The sequence below is a fragment of the Melozone crissalis genome, unplaced genomic scaffold, assembly GCF_028551555.1.
Source record: "Melozone crissalis strain CALT ecotype California unplaced genomic scaffold, PUWL_Pcris_2 ptg000068l_1, whole genome shotgun sequence".
Lineage (NCBI taxonomy): Eukaryota > Metazoa > Chordata > Aves > Passeriformes > Passerellidae > Melozone > Melozone crissalis.
In genome coordinates, this window is record NW_026535846.1 from 7136107 (window position 1) to 7158659 (window position 22553).

The 22553-nt window shown below is 47.5% G+C and overlaps 2 protein-coding genes across 3 annotated transcripts; one reads left to right on the forward strand and one right to left on the reverse strand.

The window, feature by feature from the left end:
• Positions 1-535: 535 nt before the first annotated feature.
• Positions 536-7766, reverse strand: LOC128945620 (nuclear pore glycoprotein p62-like). The gene is made up of 12 exons (XM_054289374.1): positions 7468-7766; positions 6295-6686; positions 5436-5546; positions 4845-4976; positions 4563-4667; positions 4007-4115; positions 3712-3856; positions 3227-3276; positions 2971-3105; positions 2501-2612; positions 1899-1965; positions 536-753 (listed from the first exon to the last, which is right to left on the reverse strand). The coding sequence occupies exons 1-12, from the start codon at positions 7764-7766 to the stop codon at positions 662-664; spliced, it is 1749 nt and encodes a 582-aa protein (XP_054145349.1). The 3' UTR covers positions 536-661.
• Positions 7767-8052: 286 nt separating this feature from the next.
• Positions 8053-17774, forward strand: DNAAF6 (dynein axonemal assembly factor 6). 2 transcript variants are annotated; one of them, XM_054289387.1, is made up of 7 exons: positions 8053-8254; positions 8933-9041; positions 11262-11325; positions 12472-12577; positions 14579-14675; positions 15471-15556; positions 17059-17774. In XM_054289387.1, the coding sequence occupies exons 2-7, from the start codon at positions 8946-8948 to the stop codon at positions 17192-17194; spliced, it is 585 nt and encodes a 194-aa protein (XP_054145362.1). In that variant the 5' UTR covers positions 8053-8254; positions 8933-8945; the 3' UTR covers positions 17195-17774. The 2 variants fall into 2 exon arrangements, with proteins under 2 accessions (XP_054145362.1, XP_054145363.1); XM_054289388.1 differs by having other exon boundaries at positions 8065-8136.
• The last annotated feature ends 4779 nt before the right edge of the window (positions 17775-22553 follow it).

The following is a 22553-nucleotide window of genomic DNA, read 5'->3' on the forward strand; positions in this document are numbered from 1 at the left end:
GCTCACAGCCTCCTCAGGCATGCCTCTGCTCTGCCCTGGGGCTCCTCTATGGGCTGCAGGTGGATCTCTGCATCCCCATGGGCTTCACCATGGTCCTCTGCCACAGGCTGCAGAGCAATCTCAGCCCTGGTGCCTGGAACACCTCTTCCCCTCCTTCCCTTGGTGGCTGCAGACTTGTTCCCCTCACAGGTTTTCACCCCACTCTTCTCTGGCCACAAACACAACTGAGCCACAAATTTGTTTTTCTTCTTAAATTTCACAGAGGAATTACCAGCCTAACTGGCCCAGCCCTGGCCAGCAACTCATCCAGGGACTGGCTCTGCTGGACATGGTGGAAGCTTCTGGCAGCTTCCACAGAAGCCACCCCTGCAGCCTCCTCCCAAAACCAGGCCATGCAAAACCACACAGAGCCCTCCAAGGCAACATTTCTGTTACCTCACCAGTCTGCACGCACAGCTAAAGCACAAAGAGTACAAACTTCATCCAGTTTCTGATGGGAGCAGGTGAAATCCTGTCCAACACCACAGACTGGCTTTGAACAAACAACATATTTTATTGTAAAAAAGGAAACAAAAACCAGGTCATAATTTGAGTCCTTAGCTCCCAAACACCTCTGTTTTCTGTGGAGGTTTTATATCCATCCTTTGAACTTGGGAATGTTTCAATCAAAGGTGATCCTAAAGCTGCGCTCCTGCTCCTTGCGGCGACTCTCACAAACCTTGGTCACCTCTTCCACCTTCCTCTGCAGCACAGCTGTGGCAGAAACAAGGGATTAATGTCACAGTCAGCCCAGAACACAACCCTGCACAGTTTTGCTTGCAGAATGAAAAATATTTTCTTGTTGACAGTCACTCAGATTTGACAAATCAGGAGGAAAACACAACCCAGAAGAATTGCCAATAAGAAAACTTTGTCATTATTGAGTGGCAGAGGAAAAAATGGCTCTCCTTTCTAGGAAAATTTAAAGGAAACAGATAGCTATTTTCACACACATTCTGAAAAGAATTCAGGTGGCACAGGAGCTGTACCAGATTTCCTAACAAAGGCATCTTTGGAATGTGGAGTTTAGCAGAAATGTTTTGAAAGAAAAGACCCAATTAGACCCTGCCCTAAGCCAATAATTCTGTGTGAACACGGAGAACAGCAGGTTTGCTTTCACACAGGCAGCGACCCCAGGTGTGAGCATTTCCCAGCACTGCAGCCAGGCAGTGCACTCGGGCTGCTGAGAGGAGAGCTGTTTTATTCTGCCGTGCCCCCGTGTGGCTGCTACCAGTTAAAATCCAAACGGCACGGAATTCCAGAATCCCTCACCGGGAGGCACTCTCCGAGGGAAAAAAGTTCCTTTATTCTGTCTTGTTTTAGTAAGACTCCACTGTCAAATGTTCACTCCCGAGTGCATCCCTCTGTGCACTGGATCTCAGGCTGTTGAGGCTGTGAAATTCCGAGATTATTCCTCCAGTTACCCCACCTGCAGATCAAGGCAGGCTGCTCCATCTTACCTGGATGTGGATCCCCATTTTCAGATTCAAGGCATGATAACACTCAACACACACACTACCCCTCACCAATTTTCCTACACCACAGGCAAACCCCACACTCTTTTAGAAGCTGAACTATTTAACGTTAGTTTGACAGAATGAATAAGGCTTTCAAGTTCTCTGCTTTCACATTTCAAGGAGGGCTTTTGGGGTAAAAAATACCATTTGTCAGGAGTAACTTCTGAGCAGAGGCCTCTAATCAGGCACAGCAGGAGAATTCAAGGCCAGAAGGGACAGTGCCACTGAAAGTGAGGAGGAACACTCCTCAGGCATCCTCAGGAATTCAGGGATGAACAAACACTCACACACAGGCTCCTGCTTCCCATTCACATTCCCAAAAGGCTGCAGGACAAAGCCCACCTGAATTCTGGTCAATCCACTGCAGGGAATCCATGTGTGCATTCAGAATTTTACAGATCTGCTGAAGCTGAGCAGAGAGAGAAGGTGCAAGTCAGTTGTGAGACTGCATAAACAGCAAGAGGAGTCAAAGGCAAGTTTCTCCTTGCCCAGCTTCCCTAAGGCAGCAGCCACTTGGCCAGGGAAGTGCGTGCAGCAATGCTGCTACTTTGCTCCTCCATACCAGCAAGAAAACTGCACAGTTTAGAGGATATGCCTGTGGCTTTGGCATATTTTAATTTAGACCTAGGAACCAGCAGAGCATTGATCACCTTAGGCTGAAGAAGGCAAAATTCAAAATGAATGTGGAAAAACTCAGTCTGCAATACTGAAAGGAAATTTTTACTGAAAAAAAAAAGCTTCTCAGTAAAGCCATAAGGAGCATCAAAATCAATTTAATAGATATCAGAAGGAGCTGGTTATTCAGATCTTGTTTTATGAGGATTGAGGATATTAAAAACAGCATGAAGTACGAGTGGAGTATCCACATGGGGACAAATGAAGAGTGAGAGCGATTTCAATATCCTTTGCCTCTTCAGCAATATAAAATAAAAGCTTGCACTTACAGGGTCACTTGTGTCTGCTGGGCCTCCTGATGTGTTCAAGTGATCAATGATGTCCTTCAGATCCTGTGCCATGCGCTTCAGCTGAGCATCAATGTTTTCAGCCAGTTTGTAGCTACAGAGAACACAGGAACAAGATCAAAATGGGTAAAGAAAACTTGCAGTCACAGCAGCTGTGGGCAATCAGAATGAGATTCCATATCTGCAGAGTCCTGGGAACAGCAGCCAGAGAGGCTCCAAACCCCCATGAAGGGACTCCCAGCCCCTGTCTCCCTTGATCAACACATGGAGACAGACAAGCAAGGGACTGGAGGAATGTAAGTAAAAACTAAAGCTGCCATGCATAGAACAGGATTAAGTATCTGACAGCAGCCACTGCCTGTTCACTCCTGTCCCCATCCCAGCTCCATGTCCCACTGGCTGCTGTGAGCCAGCCCAGTGCCCATCCCAGCCCCAGCAGGTCGGTGCCTCACGTCCTCTCCCGCTCCTCATCCGCGTGCTGCAGGTAGATGGTCCCGCTCTGCTCCTTCACAGACTCCTCCAGAGGGGTCAGCAAGTCCTCCAGCTCCTTCTGCTGGGACAGAATGAAGTCCAGTTCCTGATCCAGTCTGCAAAGAGAAATGCCAACTGCTTCCCTTTCATGTTGCAGACACTGCAGAGCTGTCCCACAGCCAGGCAAGACAATGCAGAAAAGAAATAAAATCATTTTAGGTGCTCATGGTCTCCTACCTCTTCTGGTCAACCTTCACCTTCTCTACTTCCCTGTGTAGTGAAGTAATCTGGAAACAGAGGACATTTCATTACACCTTGAAAACCAAGAAGTCAGTTCTGCAAAGAAGAGAGGTGGGAGGGAGAAGGCAGCACAATCCAAGTTCTGGTAGAAATGAGAGATAGCCACAAAGATTTACAGACCCAAGACGGAATAAGGGAAGAATGATCCTCCCTTATGCCTTATTCCTCCTCCCTATTCCACCCCAATGATGGAATAAACTTGGAATGATCCCCCCTCAGAGAACCTGGTATGACAGAGCAAAGGCACAGAACAATTCCCAGCTCCAAGGCCTAAAGGCCAGAGCAGACACACACAGAGACTGTGAGAAGCACCCAGGGGAGCTCCCAGCTATTGTACCATGTTCTAGATGCCTGTTGCCCCTGTGACAGGGCCATGCAGGAGCCAAGCCAGCAGAAGGAGGTTGCTCTGGAGGCCTCCTCACCTTCTCCCCGTTCTCGATCAGCATGCGGTCCCAGGCATTGACTTGTGTGGCCTGGTGCAGGAAGTGCTTCTCTTGGTCCTCCAGCTCCAGGCTCCACTTGTTGATCAAACTCTCCAGCTGGGCATAAGTCATCACTGGGGGGGCACTGACAGGAGGGAGGGCAGCACAGGGCACAGATCAGCACAGACAAACACCACAGCTCTCACTGATCTCCCCTCCCTCCTCCAGAGCCCAGCCTGAGCCCTGCAGCTGCTGCAGCCCAGGCAGGAAAGGGTCAATGGCAGCAAACTCCCACCTGGCTGTGGTGGCTGTGGTTGTGGCAGCTGTGGAGGTCACAGCTCCAATGGCACCTGTGGTGGTCAATGGCTTCAGGTTCAAAGGGAAGCCAGAAGCAGAAGTTGTCCCTGCAGGAAGAGATCCAAGTCAGGCAGCAGAAGGGGACACAGCTGGCACCTCTCAAACCAGAGCAGCTCCAGGGTGCCCATGGCTGGAGGAGCTGCAGCAGATCCCTCTGAAGGGAACAGCAGCAGATCCTACATCTGTCAAGGAGGGAATGAAAACATGGCCAGCCCAGCCCCTTGTCAATATCCCCGTGTTTTACTGCTGGAGCCAAGAACTGCCAGCACACCCAGCTCCTCCCCTGCACCTCTGCAGTGCATGAGAGAACTTCTGTGTTTTCACAAAAAAGTGGAAAAGGATCAGAAAAAGAGAGACTGTGCTGTTTTCAGTTACTTGAGGGCTTTACAAATCACAGCTGCTCTGCTCCTACTCTAACATGGCCCTTTACACCTGTACAGAGCACTGAATTCAGTGTCCCTTCCCTTCAGTGCCTTTCAGCACCCTGTTCCTACCAGTGGCAGTGCTTGTGGTGGCAGCTGTGGTTCCAGGAACCTTCAATCCAAAGCCAAGTGTCCCCAGAGTGGCTGTCCCAGTGGAACCAGTGGAGGTGGCACCCACTGTGAAGAGAAGACACCATTACCAGGTAGCATGAGCCATGGCATGCAGGGCCCTTGGAGAAGCTGTGCCCAGCGTGCTCCTCTCTCCCTGCAGCAGCCCCAGCCCCAGGGGAGCACCCCCAGCCCCCTGGCTGCCCCTGCAGAGCCCCAGGGCCAAACCTGCCTGCAGAGACTCACGTGAGAGGCCCGTGGTGCTGGAGGGGGCTGGGGCTGAAGAAGTTGCCACAGATGCAAACAAGGAGGGCCCCGTGGAGCCCAGCACTGAGGTGGTGCTGGTGGTGGAGGCCGTGCTGGCAGCTGTGGATGTCACTGCAGGGACAAACAGCTCCAGGTGAACAAGCAGAGCACACTGAGCTCCCACCCCCTGCACAACAGCCCTGCTGGGAGGCTGCCACCAACTGCCCAGCCACACCTGGTTCTGGGCCATGTCAGCATGTTAACCTCATTTCCCTCTTATTCTCCCTCCACTCCTTGTCTTTCACAATTTGCTCCTTTAAGATTGTGCCTCCCTTCCCCTGTGCTCCCCAAACAAGCACAGAACAGAATGTGGCATGTGGGACACAATCAGAGCCACAGGACACACTGTGCAATGGCTCTGGGAGCTGTCACAGATCCCCACTGCCAGGGCAAACCCACAGCAACAAACACTTGTGGCCCTTCCCACACCCCAGTATAAGAGATTTGGTTAATTCCAACCGACAGCTACAGCCAGGAGGAGAGCAGAGCCCCCAAAGCCTCGAGGAATTGTTTTCTGGAACAGCTCCCTACCTCCCAGCTTGGCTCCAAAGCTCAGGGTGGGTGCCTGGCTGGTGCTTGTGGTCAGTGTTGCTGTGCTTGTACTGGTGGCTGCTGTTGAAGGCTGAGCCCCAAAGGTCAGGCCTGGAACCAGGAGCAAAAGGAAAAGATGGAATTCCTTCCTCCAGGCTAAAGAGCAACTGCTGCCAGCACTGCAGCCCCTGGACAGGCCTGGCAGAAACACCTCTGGCCCCAGCACAAGCCAGGGGCTGCAGAGCCAAACCCCCATTGCAACCTCAGACACCCCCACGGCAAAGGCTCCAGCCCCCAGCAGCCCCCCAAGGCTGGGTGACAGCACAGGGCACAACTGAGACAGCCAGAACACACACAGTATCATCATACCAATAAAGAAAGCTTCAACCCACACAGAGAAACACCAAACCACTGCAGAAGGCTGCAAGCACCAGACCTTCTTGTTCTTCAGCCCAGCCCTTTACACCCCTCAGGTTGATGCCCTGCCCCTGTGTGCCCTCTGCTCCCTTTGGTGGTTGCTCAGCACACCTGGGCACTCCATGGCTCATTGCTGTCACTGCTGCTCACCTGCTGCTCACAGCTGTGCCCACTGGGGATGGGGCTGGGCCAGCCCATCCCAGTGACCCCAAACTGTGCCCGCAGCCCCATCCCAGTGACCCCAAACTGTGCCTGCACCACAGCCCCATCCCAGTGACCCCAAACTGTGCCCACAGCCCCATCCCAGTGACCCCAAACTGTGCCTACAGCCCCATCCCCGTGACCCCAAACTGTGCTTGCACCACAGCCCCATCCCAGTGACCCCAGGCTGTGTCCCTGTGTCCCAGTGTGACACCCCACGCCCCCCAGGCTGCTCACCCACCTGAGGGCTGCCCCCCGAGGCTGAAGGGCGCTGCTGTGGGGGTGGCAGCTGCCAGGGTGGCCGTGCTGGTGCTGGCAGCAGCCGCAGGGGCCGTGCCAAAGCTCACCCCGGCCGCCGTGGCCGGCGCAGCCGCGGTGCCGATGCTGAACCCGGCCGTGCCCGCCTGGCTCGTGCTGCCACTGGAGAAGGTGAAGCCTCCTGGGGTCCCAGAGACAGCCGTGCTGCTGCTGCTGCTGCTGCTGGCAGCAGAGCCAAAGGTAAAGCCAGATTGGGCTGCTGCCTGGCTCGAGGGGGTGCTGGTTGCAGCAGGGGCACCAAAGGAAAAGCCCCCCGTGATTGCAGGAGCTGGAGTGGCAGTGCTGGCTCCAAAGGTCACTTTTGGGGTGTTTGCCCTGGGGAAGAAAAGAAATGAAGCCATTCTCCCTGAGACACACATCCACCCAAGCCCAGCTGGCTTTCTCCCTGAGCATTTGCTGACAGCAAAATCCTCCTTTCAGAGAATGCACAGCTGGCCAGGCTGTGTCCCAGTTCTGCCAACAGACTCCATCCAGCTGCTGTCACTGCCATCCCCCTCAGGGCTCATTCTGCTGCCTGTCCCCTCATTGCCTCCACCCACCCAGGTACCACAGGGCATTGTACGGAGCACACGTGAAGCTGCTCCTTCTTCTCTCAGCTCACCATTTCCACTCCCTCTACCCAAGGCTGTCTTTTCCTGCTCGTCCCCATTTGAGCTCCCTTCCCACAGCTCCCATCTGGCGAGCTTTGCCAGCAGCAGCTCTGCAGAACCGCTCCAGAGCTCGCCGCCTCTCCTGATCGGCAAATCCCTCCCAAAGTGCCGGGAAAGCATTCATAGCACTCCGGATCGGGGTCAGAGAGAACGGGACGTTTGATATTGGGCAGCAGAGCTTCGGCATTTCTGCGAGCTCGCGTCTGCAGCCCCGTTCCGGCCGGGATCGCGGCACATCCCCTTCCCCACGTGCGGGGCTCCCGTGCGAACGGAGCGGGGTCGGGGCCGGGGCTCGCCGAGCCCTGCGGGGCGCTGGGAGGAGCCGGCACAAGGGGCAGGGCTCGCTCCGAGCAGCTTTGCCCGCAGAGCCCTCGCCCGGCACCCACGGGACCCCGCTCCCTCCGTCCCTCTGTCCCTGTGTCCGTCCCGCCCGGCCCGGGTCTCACCCTATTGAGAAGGCGGCGGCTGTCGTGGCAGCGGGGGCCGCGCTGGCCGAGCCGAAGCTGAAGCTGGAGGGCTGCGCGGCCGTGCCCGGCCTGCTGAAGGAGAAGAGCCCGGCGGGCTGGCTGCCGCCCGCCGCCGGCGCCGCGCTACCGAAGCTGAAGCCGGTGGAGGCGGGGGCGGGCGCCGGCGCGGAGAAGGAGAAGCCGCTGGTGGCCGTGGTGGCGGCGGCGGCGGCGGCTCGGGGTGCACCCAGGCCGAAGGCGCCGCCGGGCGCGGCCGCCCCGAAGCTGAACTGGCTCATGGCCGGGCGAAGGCGGCGGCGGCGCGGGCTGAGCTCCGGCTGCGCCGCGGCCCCGGGGCCGCGCTTGGCGATGGCGTCACCGCGCCCCGCCCCGCCCGCCCCCGCGCCTTCCCGCCTCCGCGCCTATTGGTCGGGGCGGCCGTCACTCGCGCGATGGCGGCTCCGATTGGCTGTGAGGGCGTGAGGGGCGGGGCGTGTCGGGGTTGCTGTGGGGATGAGGGACGCGACTGCGGGAGCGGAGTGAGCGACGGGGACAGAGACGGAGCAGAGTGAGGGACAAGGGACACCGGGCCGGGGTGCGGGACACGGGGTGCGGGACAGGGGACACCAGGACCCGAAGGAGCAGCTGGAGCTCCCTCGGGAGGTTTAGGTTGGTATCCGGAATGATTCTTCCCCCAGAGGTGGTCGGGCACGGGAACAGGATCCCAGATAGTGGTCACATTTCCGAGGCTGGTGGAGTGTAAAGAGCATTTGGACGGCACTCCCAGGTATTGTATTATTATTATTTTCTGCCCCTGATGAGGGGAGAGAATGATGTATCTGATTCCATCTTATCAGAAGGGTAATTGATTACTTTATTATACTGTATTATTCTATATTATATTACACTATGTTACATTACATCTAAACTGAATCTGCCAAGCACTCAACTCTGCACACACTGCCCAGAATCTCATGACTGTCAGTCCACAGTCCCAGCACACACACACACCTGGCCCTGGCAGGCCAAGGAAACAAAACACCATCACTTTGGGTAAACAATCTCCATATTGCATTGGCAAAAACACAGGTACAGCAAATAAGAATTGTGTTTTCCCTTTCTCTGAGGTTCAGAGAATGTGAAACCCAGAAATATTCTTGGGAAGAATTGTGCCTTGCTTTTCTCTGTGAAGGGAAATGTGGTGACACCCAGGCACGTGCTGGGGTCGGGCTGTCCTGCACAGAACCAGGAGATCCTGATGGGTCCCATCCCACTCAGCATATTCTTTGATTTTATGTTCCATATTCTTTGATTTTATGTTCCATTTTACATGTTTTGTCATCACACACACAGGAACTTGGCTAAACTTTTCCTTCCCAAACACACAGCAGGAAAATTGTGCTTTGCAGGCTGTTCCAAGCACAATTAGTTCCTGCTTCATCTGCCACTTGTTTTTCCTGCACAGGTGAGCAGTGGGTATGGATTTGGACAGCGTGTTCTCAGGCTCTTCCCTGCAGAGCCTTGCCAAACTGCTGCGTGATGCTCCAGAGGATGATGATGATGATGATGATGTGGTGAGCCTTTCATGAGAATTGCTGCTTCTTTTACATATTGTACCATAGCCTTATGTTGTTGATCAAGGGGAAGCAAATCTCTTTTTCTCCAGAGTGAGTAAAAGCAGAATGAAAACTGTGGTGGTGTTCACAGGGGTCTGAGGATGAGGGAAGAGATGAGGATCTTGACTCCATGTTTCAGAAGGCTGATTTATTATTTTATTATATATATTATATTAAAAGAAAATTATGTACTAAAACTATACTAAAAGAATAGAAGAAAGGATTTCATCAGAAGGCTTGAAAGGAATAGAAAAGAATGGTAATAAAATCTTGTGACTACCAGAGAGTCCAAGCCAGCTGACTGTGATTGGCCATTAATTAGAAACAACCACATGAGACCAACCACAGATGCACCTGTTGCATTCCACAGCAGCAGATAACCATTGTTTACATTTTGTTCCTGAGGCCTGTCAGCTTCTCAGGAGGAAAAATCCTAAGGAAAGGATTTTTCATAAAATATGTCCATGACAGAAAACCTCAGAAGGTTTTGGTCTGACTGAAACAGCTCGAGGATCCTTTCAGAGTAACAAGCTCTTGAGAATGAGCAAAATGCCCCAGGAAAACAAGGAGACAGTGTGAGCACAACATGTGAGTGAGGCTAAGTTTTTCAGCCTAAAGGAAAAGAGAACATGGACTTGAAAAAGCTTTAGATACTTCAGATTTCCCCTGCTTTTCCCTGAACTCTGCTGGAGATGAAGGCAATTACAACCAGATATGAGGGGAAAAATTTGCTGCTCAGCTTCTGAGTAAGGATCAGAATATCCAGAGGCAACTGAGTGTATAAATTGTGTGTCAGGCATTGAAGAGCTGCAGAGATAATTAATCACTGAAGTACAACAGGTATTTGATGGTTGTAAAATAGGGAAAGGGGAACAATCATTCTAAGGTGCATAATCTGAATGAATAATTGGAGAAATATCTGATTGTGTTCTTCTGTATCAATTCCTCTCAGGAGCAGATGAAAATCTCAGTGTTGGGAGAACACGCATTATTCCTGCAACATGCAACACCTGATTTTATCCAGGCCTGCCTGTGTGCTGGGAAGAAATATTCCCAGGAGCCCCAAAGGTGCCAACAATGTAGAAGGCCTCTGTGAAGGCTCAAAACATGGCCAAGTCTCTCAGGATTTTGAGCAGATCATATTATGACATGGATAACAAAACAAAACAAACCACAAAAAATAAAAACAAATTTAAAAAACCACCAAAAAATCCCAAAAAACAAACCAAAAATCAACAAAAAACCCCAAACAAGCAAACAAAACAGATTAAAAAAAAAAAACCAACAAAAACCAGATAACAAAAATGGAAATGCCTGAGTGTTCCTCCAAATCATTCCTCAACAAAGAGCTGACCAGCACCAGCAGTGGCAATGCAAGTGATATTTGATATAAAAGGGGTGCAAATCCCTTGAAGTTTTATTTCAGAGGGTTCAGATGTGGTCCTTCACACCCCAACTATCCTCCAGCTGTTTAATGCTGCCTTTTAAACCCTGCATTATTGCTGTACATCTCTGCAGTAAACATCCTGATTTTAAAAGGAATTTGTTTACATCTTATTAATAAAATGAATGACACTTCAGAGACAGAAATGGAAAGTTGCCACAAGAGATGTCAATTAAGTCTGAGTCAATCTGGGTAAATTGAAATCTTTATTTTGATTTAATTTAATGCTCTGTGCATATGAGGCACTTTTATTGAACCAAGGAATCTTCATATATAGAGAAATGCCTCACTTTGGCCTATTAGCACTAAATTGATTCATAATTAGAAGAAAATGTTCTTGCCTCATGATCTCTACAGTAAAAAGCAATCCAAATGCTGTGATGGGGCTTTCATGTAGCACCCTTGGTTTCCTGTAATATTTTCATGGCAGGCAAAGCATGGAAATTTTGCCAAAATGCCATGGAAACCAAAACTCACAAAGCACATCTGTCTGTATGACTGGGCTTCTGTGGGTCCTGCTTAAACCCAGTGTGTCAAGGTCACTTTCTGCTGTGGCAGAGTGAAGAAAAGAGAATTTCCAGTGGTTCACTCATGAAACTGTGGGATAATGTGTTTTCAATTCTATCAGGGGTTTGTTTGACCTTAGATGATGTGCTGTATTTACTGACATCATGGTTGTAACCAAGCTTGGCTCTATAAAAATTGATTTAAGATGCTCTTGCCTTTCTTTGCAGCCACGCTGTTCTGTTGGTGCCATGACTCCTGGGAGTGTTGGACCAGTCAAAAAAGAGACCACCAGTAAGGAGGAGCATTTGTGTGCTTTGGCATTCAGTCTCATTTTTAGTTCAGCTTTTTTTAAATTTTAATTTAAATTTTAAATATAAAATTCTGCTGAATTTACAATTCAGTTACAGCAGACTGACCTGCAACAAAAGAGGGGTCAGTGATGTTTGAGATGGGCATAGCATGACATTCCTTACAATTACACTGCAAAATTATTCCTTTCCTGAAAGTTTAGCTCTAAAACATGCAAAGAGGAGCAGAAAGGGCAATGCCAGAGCAGCCTCCAGTGGAAATGATAACAGTTCAGAGCACAGCCTGGTCAGGGGCTGCAGGGGTCATAAGTGAGCAGCAAAAGCTACAGATAAGAACTCAGGAAAGACAGGAAGGCAGTTTTGGTAGAGACTTGGCAAAGTTAGTGTTAAATTTTTTTGGAGTTGAGGCTGTCACATTATTGAGCCCTAAGAAAGGCCAACAAGGGCCAGGGTGAGTTTTGCAGGAAAGGAACTGTGGCAAATAAAATAGATTATTTTTGCTTTTATTGCTATCCAACAATAACCAGAGATTCTACTCTAAAACCTTCAAGTTTCACATTTACCAGCTTACTAAAATAATGTTTTTCCATGCAGGACAGACATAAATCATCCTGTTCTGCCCAAAAACTTTCATGTGTCTTCAGCACCTTGTCTGGGCTGTGCCCAGTAATTAATAGGAAGAGCTGGATTTCTGTGTGAGGAGGTGATCCTCCTGTGAATGACTCTGCTCACTGAAAATCTCACGTCAGGGGCCTTGTGGAAGATTACTATTTCATCCCTCTACACTTTACTGATTCTGAAGTGCTAGATATTATATGCCAGAAAGGAGGATTTCCAGGAAATAAAGGTTGGGTAAAGAAGATTTAAGTGAAAGGAAAACATCCTCCCTCTACAAATCCTCATTCATAAGAGAGTAAGGTGAAGAAGACTGTAATCATTACCTAGAATGCTTTTAATGCAAAGATTTTTCTAAAGCCTAGAAATACTTTTCCAGGCTTTAGAAAAGGCTTTTCTTTCTCTTTTTTTTTTTTTTTTTTTCATTCTTGAAAAATATTCTAAGCTTTCAGCAGCACTTGAGGAACAGAGACATTTCAAAATGTGTCAGTGAGATTTTTCTCCTCACTCACAGGTACTTTTCAAGTGAAATCTGAAAACAAGAAAACCATTTGGAATACTGAGGAGGTCCCAGAAGGATCTGAATTTGATGATACATGGGACCCTAGAGAAAAACCAGAGTAAGAAAGCTGAGACTGCCTGTGTGGGCTTCACATGGCATTAATGGAAATGAGAATTAAACAGCATCTACAGCCAGCTGAAAAGATTGTGTTGTGCAAGAAGAAAGGAAAGATATCAGAGTTGCATCTAAAGCAATATATGAAGAATGGTTTCAACCCCTCCCTTGAAGTCTTCTGATCTCAGAACAGAAACTTAGTGTTGGTTTTTCCAGCATAAGTTTATGTGCAGTGTCAGTTACTTGTATAAAGTGGGATTAGGAGGGGAAGTAGGTCAGAAAAACGATTTATTAACTTTAAAATATGCCATTTGTGTGAAATACCTGCTTTTTCCTGCTGCAACTGAGCTGCATCCATTTTTCCATACTCATAAATTCATAAAGTACTCCAATGTATATTTGCATTTCAAAGATTTAAGCTCTTTAGAGACAAATAGCACTGCAGAAGGAAAGCTGGGTGCAGGCAATTTTGAGCTCTTAAATCTTGTCACTCAATCTTAGCCTGTCAAAGCACAACTTGAAACCAGAGGCTTTTCCCTTGCTCATAGAAAAACAGTAGCAAAAATATTCTTGAAATCAGGCATGTGAGTTGGAGTTTGTGGAGGTCAGAAAGCCCTGAGGGTCAGTCCATAAAGCAGATTTTGCATTTCCAATCATTGTTTCAATGTCCTAAAATGTTAAATGCTGGAGCACATGGCCTGTAGCCCATGAAGATGCACATTGTGCACCAGAATCTTCATTTTTTTCTGCATGTAAGTCAGGACATGAGGAGTCCAATTTCCCAGCTAAACACAGGACCTGAGACCCACCTGAATGGGCACCTGTCTGAAAATGGGGTTTTCAATTTCCCAGCTAAACACAGGACCTGAGACCCACCTTTCTAAAAATGAGGTTTTCAATTTCCCAGCTAAACACAGGACCTGAGACCCACCTTTCTAAAAATGAGGTTTTCAGTTTCCCAGTTAAACACAGGACCTGAGACCCACCTGAGCAGAGACTCAGCCTTTCTGAAAATGGGGTTTTCAATTTCCCAATTAAACACAGGACCTGAGACCCACCTGAGCAGGGACTCAGCCTTTCTGAAAATAATTTGGAATTCACCCTCATGCACAGTTGTCCCTGACATGGTCACTGTCAGGTACAGAACACACTGTCTGTATTGTGGGCACAGAGATTTTCTCGTGCTGTTCTTTGACCCTTCCCCTCCGCAGAGCTTCTCCAGCCTCAAGCACTTCTGACCCTTGTTGCACAGATGAAGAGAGAGAATATAAGTCTTTACAATAGTTCATCAAATGAAGCAATGAAAAAGTGCTAAAAGGAAAACAGATGGCTACAGAGGTGCATCCAGAACTATTAGACACATTTGTCACTGACTTAGGAATTATTACATATGCAGATGCACACTGGAGATGTGAAAGATTTTCTAACAGCTTAGACAAGTGATCCACCCCAGTAATTTTGCTGAACTTAGTAGGAGTAGCATATGTTATAAATACAAATTCAGTTTTCCTTTCCTCATTCCTTAATTACCAAGAGCAAGGGAATACGTGATTCCACATTTTGTAGATGTGAAGGAAAAGAAAATAAATGCTAGCTGAATGCAAAGCTACAGTCTGGCTTAAGAGTGCTATGCTCAGGCTGCAAGAATATGCTAAAGGACAGAACAGAACACATGTAATTGTGGCATCTCCCTTTTCAAATCCATTCCCAGGAGTTTGTGGTGTTTGACTTGCTGATAGGCATTAGGAAGCATTTCCTGGTCCTGCCAAGGCTGTTTAGGGGAGCAGAGGCAGCATTTTGGGAGGTGGAGTGAGTGATTTTCACCTGTCTTCCAGCTGTCCCAGTCATGGCTCTGAACAGAAACCCAGTGCAGATGGATTGGAGCCTTGAAGGGAGAGTGCAGAGGAGGAGAGGCAGTGTGAGGAGGATTTAGAGTCCTCTGAGAATCACAGTCTCCTTCTGCCTCCTGCTCCAGAATTCTGAGGCAATGGCTTCTCTTTGGCAGGTATGAGATTTCCTTCAAGCAGCACGTGGGAACAGAGGATGTCTTCTTTGGGATGACTGGGAAAGATCCCTCCACTGCCTGCTGTGAAGATATAGTGGTGAGCTGAGCCTGGAGCTCTGGTGCCTTCCCTGTGCTCTTTCTCTGCCTTTCCCACCTCCCCATCTTTCTGAGGGGCAGAATGTAAACACCAAGCTCCACTGCTGCCTTTGATTGACCTCCTGTAGCACTTTCTCATGGTTCTCCAAGCATTTTTAGATGGCATTTACACTTGCTAACCTGAGGAACTTTTGTATCTCCTCAAGGACCAAGTGTGCTCAAGGCAACCTCTGCAAATGCATATGCCCCATATAAACTTAAAGGGAATAAAAATGTAGCTCTAAGATGAAGTTTCATCTTGTACACACTTTTGGAGAGGAGAGGGGCTGGGAAGGAGATTTTTTTTTCATCTTCCTGCATTTTTTACAAGCTGTGTGGGCTAGCAAAATGCTACCGCGCTGGCAGCCTTTAAAGTTCCAGCTATCAGATCCTGCCTCATCATTATATAATCAAAGACCTCCCTGGTTTCTGAGCTCCAGGACAGGTAGAAGTGCTGTGTTATCTTTCTAGCAGAAGCAAACTGTCCCTGCAATGCACAAAGCCCGAGGCTTTGCTGAGTGTTGAACACCTGTCAAGCACATTAGCAGCTCAGGAACTGGAAGAGAATAGGATATCAATACACATCACTAAGCTATTGAAAGCAGTCATTATCACTGTCGGATTTGCTCTGATACAAATTACCTACTCAAAACGTTGCTCTTTGATACTAGCATTGAAATATTCATGAAAATGAGCTCTTTTATGGCTTTTAGGGCAACATATGTAATCACAGCTTTACCTCTGCCCATCGTTTCAGATTAAAATCAAGCTGCCAGAGACCAAGTACTCAGACATCACATTAGACATCCAGGACAAGGTTCTTGACCTTCGAACTCCCAAAAAGTAAGTGCAGCACAACTGATAAAAGTACAATTAATATCCTGTTTGAAATGGGGTTTAGCCAAGCTTTTAACTGCAGTCTGTGTGGAAAGCAAAGTTAGAGATTGTATTGTTAATAATCGCTTGTGAAAAATAAATACAGAAAAACCACTCATAGTCCATCCATAGGTGCACAATCTGCTGGCTTTGAATCTGTGATACTGTCCAGTAAAAAGCTTTGGGACAGATTTTGGCTACTTAAACAACAAGTATCAAGGGCTCAAAACACCTGGCAAAAAGCTGCCCAAGATCTTGAAAGACTTAGTCTAGTATTCCTAAGCACTAATTTGTACAAATGCTTATGACTGAAGGTGGTAAAAAACGTGCAGATAAATTTTCAGTAGCTGAAAGCCAAATTATGGACATAGCCAAGCACAAATGCAGAGCTGGAAATGTTACAAGGCTTTCTAAAGAGTTTTCCTTTGATTTTTTTAATAGGGCTATTTCAAGCCTACAAAGATAGCTGATAATACACTCTTGGATTTCTCAGTCTTCCTCCATCTCTCCCTCGGTGTGCAATTCCTCTGCCTGAGATTTCCTGATAATTCCCATGTCTGTTTTGCTCAAAGTCCTTCTTCACAAAGGCTGTTTTTATAAGAAACCTTAATCCTCTCTGGGCTGACTTGCTGCACTGAATGGGGTGTGGGAAGATCTATATGAGAATAGCTTTCTGCAGATAAATTCCAGGAGCAGGCCATGGATTAAGGCCTAAATAAGTCCCCAGCAGACTAACTATAGAAAAGCCATTTTTCTCTGCCAAAAACAGGCAAAATCAGTTACCCTGTGCTTGGTTTTAACCCAAGGATGCAACAGGAGTGGAAGAAGATTTGGGAATGTTTGTTTTGAAACTGGAAAATTGGGAGAAATAATTGTTCAGCTAATGACTTGCTGAACCTATGGGCAGTAAAAGAAGGAGCTTAATGCAATGCTGCAGATGTAGGAAAACCTCAGCATCCTTTTCCTTTTGCAATTCTGTTTTTTTTGGTGACTCAGATCTGCCATTATCTTCTCAGTACCCAGCTGTCTCTAGTCACAAGCCTAGCAAATAAAAAGTTCACCATAAATCTGATGGTTGCTTGGGTACAGCCTGAACCAGGGCTGCTTTCACAAATATAAGTGCAAGTCTCAGTATGAGGGAAACAATCAAGATGTCAAGTTCTACATACTGAAAAACTTTATTCTCCCACAGATGGGTAAAAAGACTCCAAGCAACTGCTTCCAGCTCTGTAGTTCTGGGGCTGCTCCTAAGCCAGGCTGCTTTTAAGTGATGGAAATATTTCAGTATTTCTATCAATATCCAGTCTTGCTGTGCATGAGGTGTTGCAGGAGCCCCATCACAACAAGGAGATTTATTGGGATAACATTCCCTGCCATACTGACTGAGGAATTGCAGGAGTAAATTGCAATGACATCTCAACTGCTCACCTGGTCTGAGACACTGACATCCCCTGTGTCCTGTTTTACAGCAAGCTGCTGCTGCACCTCCCCTACCCTGTGAACAGCAAGGAGGGCAGAGCTCGTTTTCTCTCTGAAGAGGAGATCTTGGAAGTCACCTTGAGAGTGTCAAGGAAGTTGGATTTCATCAATTTTTCTGATGGGTAGAAAGACAGAGAAAGTTTGCAAAAACTAAATGTTCTAGTTTGAAGGCTTTTGGAAACCCAACTTGTTCTGAAATAGTAGATGGCTTCCCTTGAGCAGTCCAGGGAAAGTCTCTGGAGAAATGAGTCAGGAGGAACACAGCACCACAGCTTCTAACAGCTGATGCTGTCTGACCCTCACACTGCTCTGGTTAACTTTCTGCTTCCTGCAGTCTGGAACAGCCCCTGTGAGTCAGAAAGTGGGAGATTTCAGTTCAAAAGCCACAGGAAGCCTTTGTGTGGTCATGGCTGAGGTAGCACAGTGAGGTTCAGGACAATGTCTGCTGCTTTGGTACCATTCCAAGCCTTGCAAGTGCTACTGGCCTTGCTTGGTGTCCAGTGCTGGGACTGGGGCCAGTTCAGAATCTTCTCTTGCCTATTTCTTGGTGAGGAGATCATTCTGCAGGGATCCATACCCACATCTGAGGCTCTTTTACACTGGCAGAACAAGTTAACCAGCTATAGTTGAGTTGCTGAACATCTCAGCTCTTTTGAACAGGCTTTTGACAATTTATGGTTCAGTGTTGTCTAGTCATCTACTGTCCCTGCACCTATTTCTCTGATCTTTCTTGATTAATAAAATAATAGGTTCTAAGGAACAGTTCCAGTTATCTTTGAGTCTACCTTCTCTATATTATGCTCTGAGAGACCTCATAAAAGTTGAGATAAGAGGAATTTTGCATAACAAAGGTTTTCTCACAGGGCTGAAATGCTGCAAAATCTGTTCTTTGGCCTTCAGGTCCAATCTGGAGATACAGAGTTGGGTAACTCTGTATCCAGAGTTACAGTAGCTGCTGGGCAAATATATTAATTTAACATTGTTAGTCCTGCAGGAAGCAAAGGTACTTGCTCAATGATCAAAGTGGAGGGGAGAAGCAGGTCCATGTTAATGGCATACTTAACCAAAAGCCTGTGAGTACTTTCAGAGCAAAATGGCTTTGAGTCCTGCATTCTTCTGGGGTGGAAATAGAGGAAAATAATTGACCAGCTAGGCTGCAGACAGCAGCCATCCAGCTAAACTTGTGGCAGGCTGTAATGAGAAGATGGAAACTCCATGATGGACTGCAGACACTGAGTTTAAAGGTGCAGTATGTTTGTAATCCACTACATTATAACTCCAGGACAAATTGGGCTGATGTCTGGACATTTCAACCCCTCCCCTGAAAAGTGAACCATTGCTTGGGTCAGAATACTCCTAATCAACTTCTGCTGTAGCCTTAATGCACTGGAAAGCAGATACTTCATTTATGATTCATCACAAGCTATGAAATATGCTGATAACACTCAGGGGCTACTCCAATTGGTATCTGCTTAAGTTTCCATAAATTAGATCTGAATGTCTCTTATTCCAAAGCTGTGGTTGAGCAGGACAATGTGGATGCATGAGAAAAGGCTGACATCACTCCTCCTGACTCAGTTTTTCCCTCCTGTGCTTGCCAAACAAGCTGTTTCTTGGAAAAAGGTTGTCTTTGTGGTCCCTAGACAATATGCTGCTTCATTTTTGCATTTCTTATACACATTACAAGAAAAGTGTAAGATTGACCAGTATTGATGTGCATGTGAAGGTAACATTTGTCCAAATTAATTCAGAATATCCATGGCAGGGTACAACTCTTCTGAGCCCTTCTCCAGTGCTCTGTCCACAAGGTTATATTGCCTTTATAATTGGCAGTAGTAATTTACTAAGCCTTAAATCATCAAGCTCTGCTTAATTTAATGTCAGTGTTTGATACTGAAAACAGTGATGAGTCTGGCTCATTGTGCCTCCCTCCAGTGTTAGTTTCTTATGGAAATGAGCATATGCCACACTGGTATCCATATCATCATTTATCCCCAAATATTTTTTAACCTGAGGGCATTTTATCAGCATTCAGGAGACAAAAACCTGAGGTAAGTGTGTTCTGTAAGAAATAGAAAAGGGAAATACAAATTTGTACTGCTCAGGAGGGAGGTTGTAATGTGATTTCTTGTACCTGCTGGGCACTCTGTGCATCCCCCTCCAGGCTCCTGTAGGTCACCCGTGAGGGGGAGCTGGCAGGTTGGTGACAATGGATAGAAAAGGGTGATACCCTGGCAGGGGGAGGCTGAAATCACAGAGTGAGGATAGAGGAACACAGGGCACAAACTCATGAGCAGCCAGGCTTTGTGTGTTTCACGCAGGACAAGCTCTGCTGCCCTTTTCACTGGAGCAGGGACACTGCTCTGGGGGTGGGCAGTTTGCTGGACTGGCTGGATCCCCTGCCTGAAGGCACCACCATCACCTGGAGAGCCTCTCACATCCTCACTTCCTTCCTATCAAGGACACAGAGGCTGCCCTAGGCAAAAGTTTGAGTTTTGGGGTTTGGATTTTTCCATAAATCCTCCCAAAACAACTTGCAGGTTGTCAGAATTCCCAGAAATCTGGAGGCTACTACCAGCTACAAGGGTTGACATTTTTGCACGGGTTTGAGGGCAGCTTTGCTCTGCTGAAGTAGCTCTGGCAGAAATCCTCCAGGAGGGGAACCCCCTTTGCCTCTGAACGTCAACACTGATGTGGAAGTGCCTCTCCAACACCTGCAAGCATCTTAATTAATCAAAATTATGAGCCCAGTTAAACAACCCAGCCATTAAGCCCCAGCCATTAAGCATCATCAAGCTTTATTTGGTTCCCATAAGAAGCAGCTTGATTAAATGTATTGCAGTTAAGTGGAGGGCACTGCAGATGTGGAACTGGGATAGAGGCTTGTTTGCAGCAGCATCCCAATAAACTGCAGGTTCTCATCTCACCTTGTCCACACAATCTGCCCTCCAGTTGTGGTTGCAGAGCCACCATCCCCATTTTGACCTGTGTCACAGACATCTTTTATGAAAAATCCTTTCCTTAGGATTTTTCCTCCTGAGAAGCTGGAGGCCTCAGGAACAAAATGTAAACAATGGTTATCTGCTGCTGTGGAATGCAACAGGTGGATCTGGGATTGGCCCATGTTGGTTATTTCTAATTAATGGCCAATCACAGTCAGCTGGATCAGACAGAGAGTCCGAGCCACAAGCTTTTGTTATTCATTCTTTCTTTTCTTAGCTAGCCTTCTGATGAAATCCTTTCTTCTATTCTTTTAGTATAGTTTTAATACAATATATATAATAAAATTATAAATCAAGCCTTCTGAAACATGGAGTCAGATCCTCGTCTCATCCCTCAACCTGAGACCCCTGTGAACACCGTCACAGACTTGTTCCTGCCTTCTCTCAGAATGATGGTGGTGTGCTAAAATACATGGCCCAACTCACTCTCTGAATTTCACCTCTTTTCATATTCCCCTTTGTCCACTTGCTGCCCTGGGGCCAAGACACTTGCCTCATTCTATAGCTGGAGGAAGAGAAAACCCAGATGAGTTGCTCCATATAAACACCTGAGACAGCACAAAAACTTAAATTTAGATTTTTCCCTTGAACTTGCAAGCTCTCATTCTCATCTTCCTCCAGGTCTGCTGTTGATACCATCATATATATACCCCTCTGTTTGTCTTAAAAGGCTACTTCATTTTTCTGCTGTTCAGTTTGAAGTTTGTATCCAAACTCTGTGTACTTGCCCTGTGTGAAACACTGCTTTATCAGTTTATCCTTCCCTCCAGACCGAGTTTATCTAAAATGACTGAGCTGCACCTACGTGTACAGACACATCTGTCTCCCTCCTGCTGCAGCAGCTCCTTTTCAACCTGCTGCTGTTGCTGTGGGCTCTCACCCTCTGCTCTGCAGCACCTGCAGCCTGGATTTCTCCTTGTTCCCTGGGATCCCCTTCAGGAGCTGCTGCCGCAGACAGGCATTGTCTGCCCCTGGTCCTGGCTCCAGGGAGGGTGCCTGGAATATGCTGGGGGCTGGTTTGTTTTTTTCCTGTGATCTTCACAAACAGGAGATGATTTTTCTCTTGGTATCTGTCTTTGCTGTCTTGGTGTCTCTCTTCATTCTGTTTTCTCCTTCGGGCAAAATTCACTTTCAGGTTGTGATGAATTCATCAGAGGATGGTGAGCAGCATCTCTGTTTTTCCCTTCCCATCACAGATTGTTTGTTCTGTGCTCTTTTCAGGAGACTCTGATCTCTTCTCTCCTTTCCTGAGTGCTTTATCTCCCCTGATGGTTCTGCCATTAGGACATTTCTCAGCAGAGCCTCCTGGCAGGTTGCAGTTGGCATATCTGACCCTTGCTGGATGTGGGTGAAGGGTGTGATTCATTTCCCCTCACTCAGATCAGAGCTGGTGAAGAGCTCTGTCCTCCCTTGATGTGTCACCTGTCTGAAGGGGACACAAGCAGGAGCACCACAGCAGAACCTGGAGGGTGTAAAGGCACTCCTAGTGAAGGACCATGGCACAAAAGCAGCAGATGCTGCAGGCTGTGAGGAGTGTTGACAGAATTGAGAGGCCTCTTGAGCCCCTGCTCCAAAGGTAGCCAGTGCCAAAATCCCCAGTGGCATCTGGTTATAAAGAAATGCACCAATTCAGAAAAAGTCAGTCATTCAGAATTTCAGCCTTCCCCAAGGCCTGAAAAGTTTCTCTCTGCTTCCTGATGTGTGTCCCCGCATCCCAGGTGAATGCTTAAAGAAGGTTTTGAAATCCACTCCAGGGCAACAGTGACACAGGCAACAGAGGAATGCCTTTGGTTCTGGAGTACTTCTCTCAATCCATGGGAATCTTTGATCATTTGGGCCTTTCTCATCTCAAGGCCTCCCTTTCATCTTTTTTCTCTGCCTCCACACACTCATTTCTGAAGAGAAGATCATAGAAAGCTGCCAGAATGATAGCAGCTACTGTCCACCTCCAGTCCTTAGAGACCATCTCTCTTTAATTGGGTGTCTCCTTTGTGCAGCTCAGCAGCCTGCAAACTCACTTCTGATGCTGATCAATATTTTTTTTCAAACCATGCCATTTTAACTTGATGGTATCACAACCCAGCAAACACTTCCAAGAGTGCTATGTTGTATTTACTGAAACAATTCTCTGATTCTATTTGGCAGCCTGTCTCCTGCAGCTGCTGAGCAGAGAGAAAAAGAGCCACACACCTCTTCTGGAAAACTCTTGTCATGTCAGAAAGCTGTGTAAAAAGGAACAGGATGGGAATGGAGATGGACACAGCTGATTTTGTTAACTCAAGTGATGTGGGCAAGGCAGACATTTTCCAAACAGATTGGGAAATGTAAAAATGCAAGCACCAATACTTGAGTTGAATACTGTGAGCTCTGGGTGGGTTCCACCCCTGACAGGGACCAGGTAATAAGAGTTTAACACCCCTGGGGATTTCTGTGACTGGGATCTCCTGACCCAGATTCCTGTACTTATGTCCCCAAAACTGCTC

Bases quoted from the DNA above. Each gene is read 5' to 3' on its own strand.
- LOC128945620 (XM_054289374.1), bottom strand. From the start codon at position 7,766: ATGAGCCAGTTCAGCTTCGGGGCGGCCGCGCCCGGCGGCGCCTTCGGC. The intron at 5,547-6,294 runs GTGGGTGAGCAG...TCCTGGTTCCAG, and splicing joins CCTCGGGGGGCAGCCCTCAG to GCCTGACCTTTGGGGCTCAG. The intron at 4,977-5,435 runs GTAGGGAGCTGT...TTGTCCCTGCAG, and splicing joins CTTTGGAGCCAAGCTGGGAG to TGACATCCACAGCTGCCAGC.
- DNAAF6 (XM_054289387.1), top strand. From the start codon at position 8,946: ATGGATTTGGACAGCGTGTTCTCAGGCTCTTCCCTGCAGAGCCTTGCC. The intron at 11,326-12,471 runs GTAAGGAGGAGC...CCTCACTCACAG, and splicing joins AGTCAAAAAAGAGACCACCA to GTACTTTTCAAGTGAAATCT. The intron at 15,557-17,058 runs GTAAGTGCAGCA...CCTGTTTTACAG, and splicing joins GACCTTCGAACTCCCAAAAA to CAAGCTGCTGCTGCACCTCC.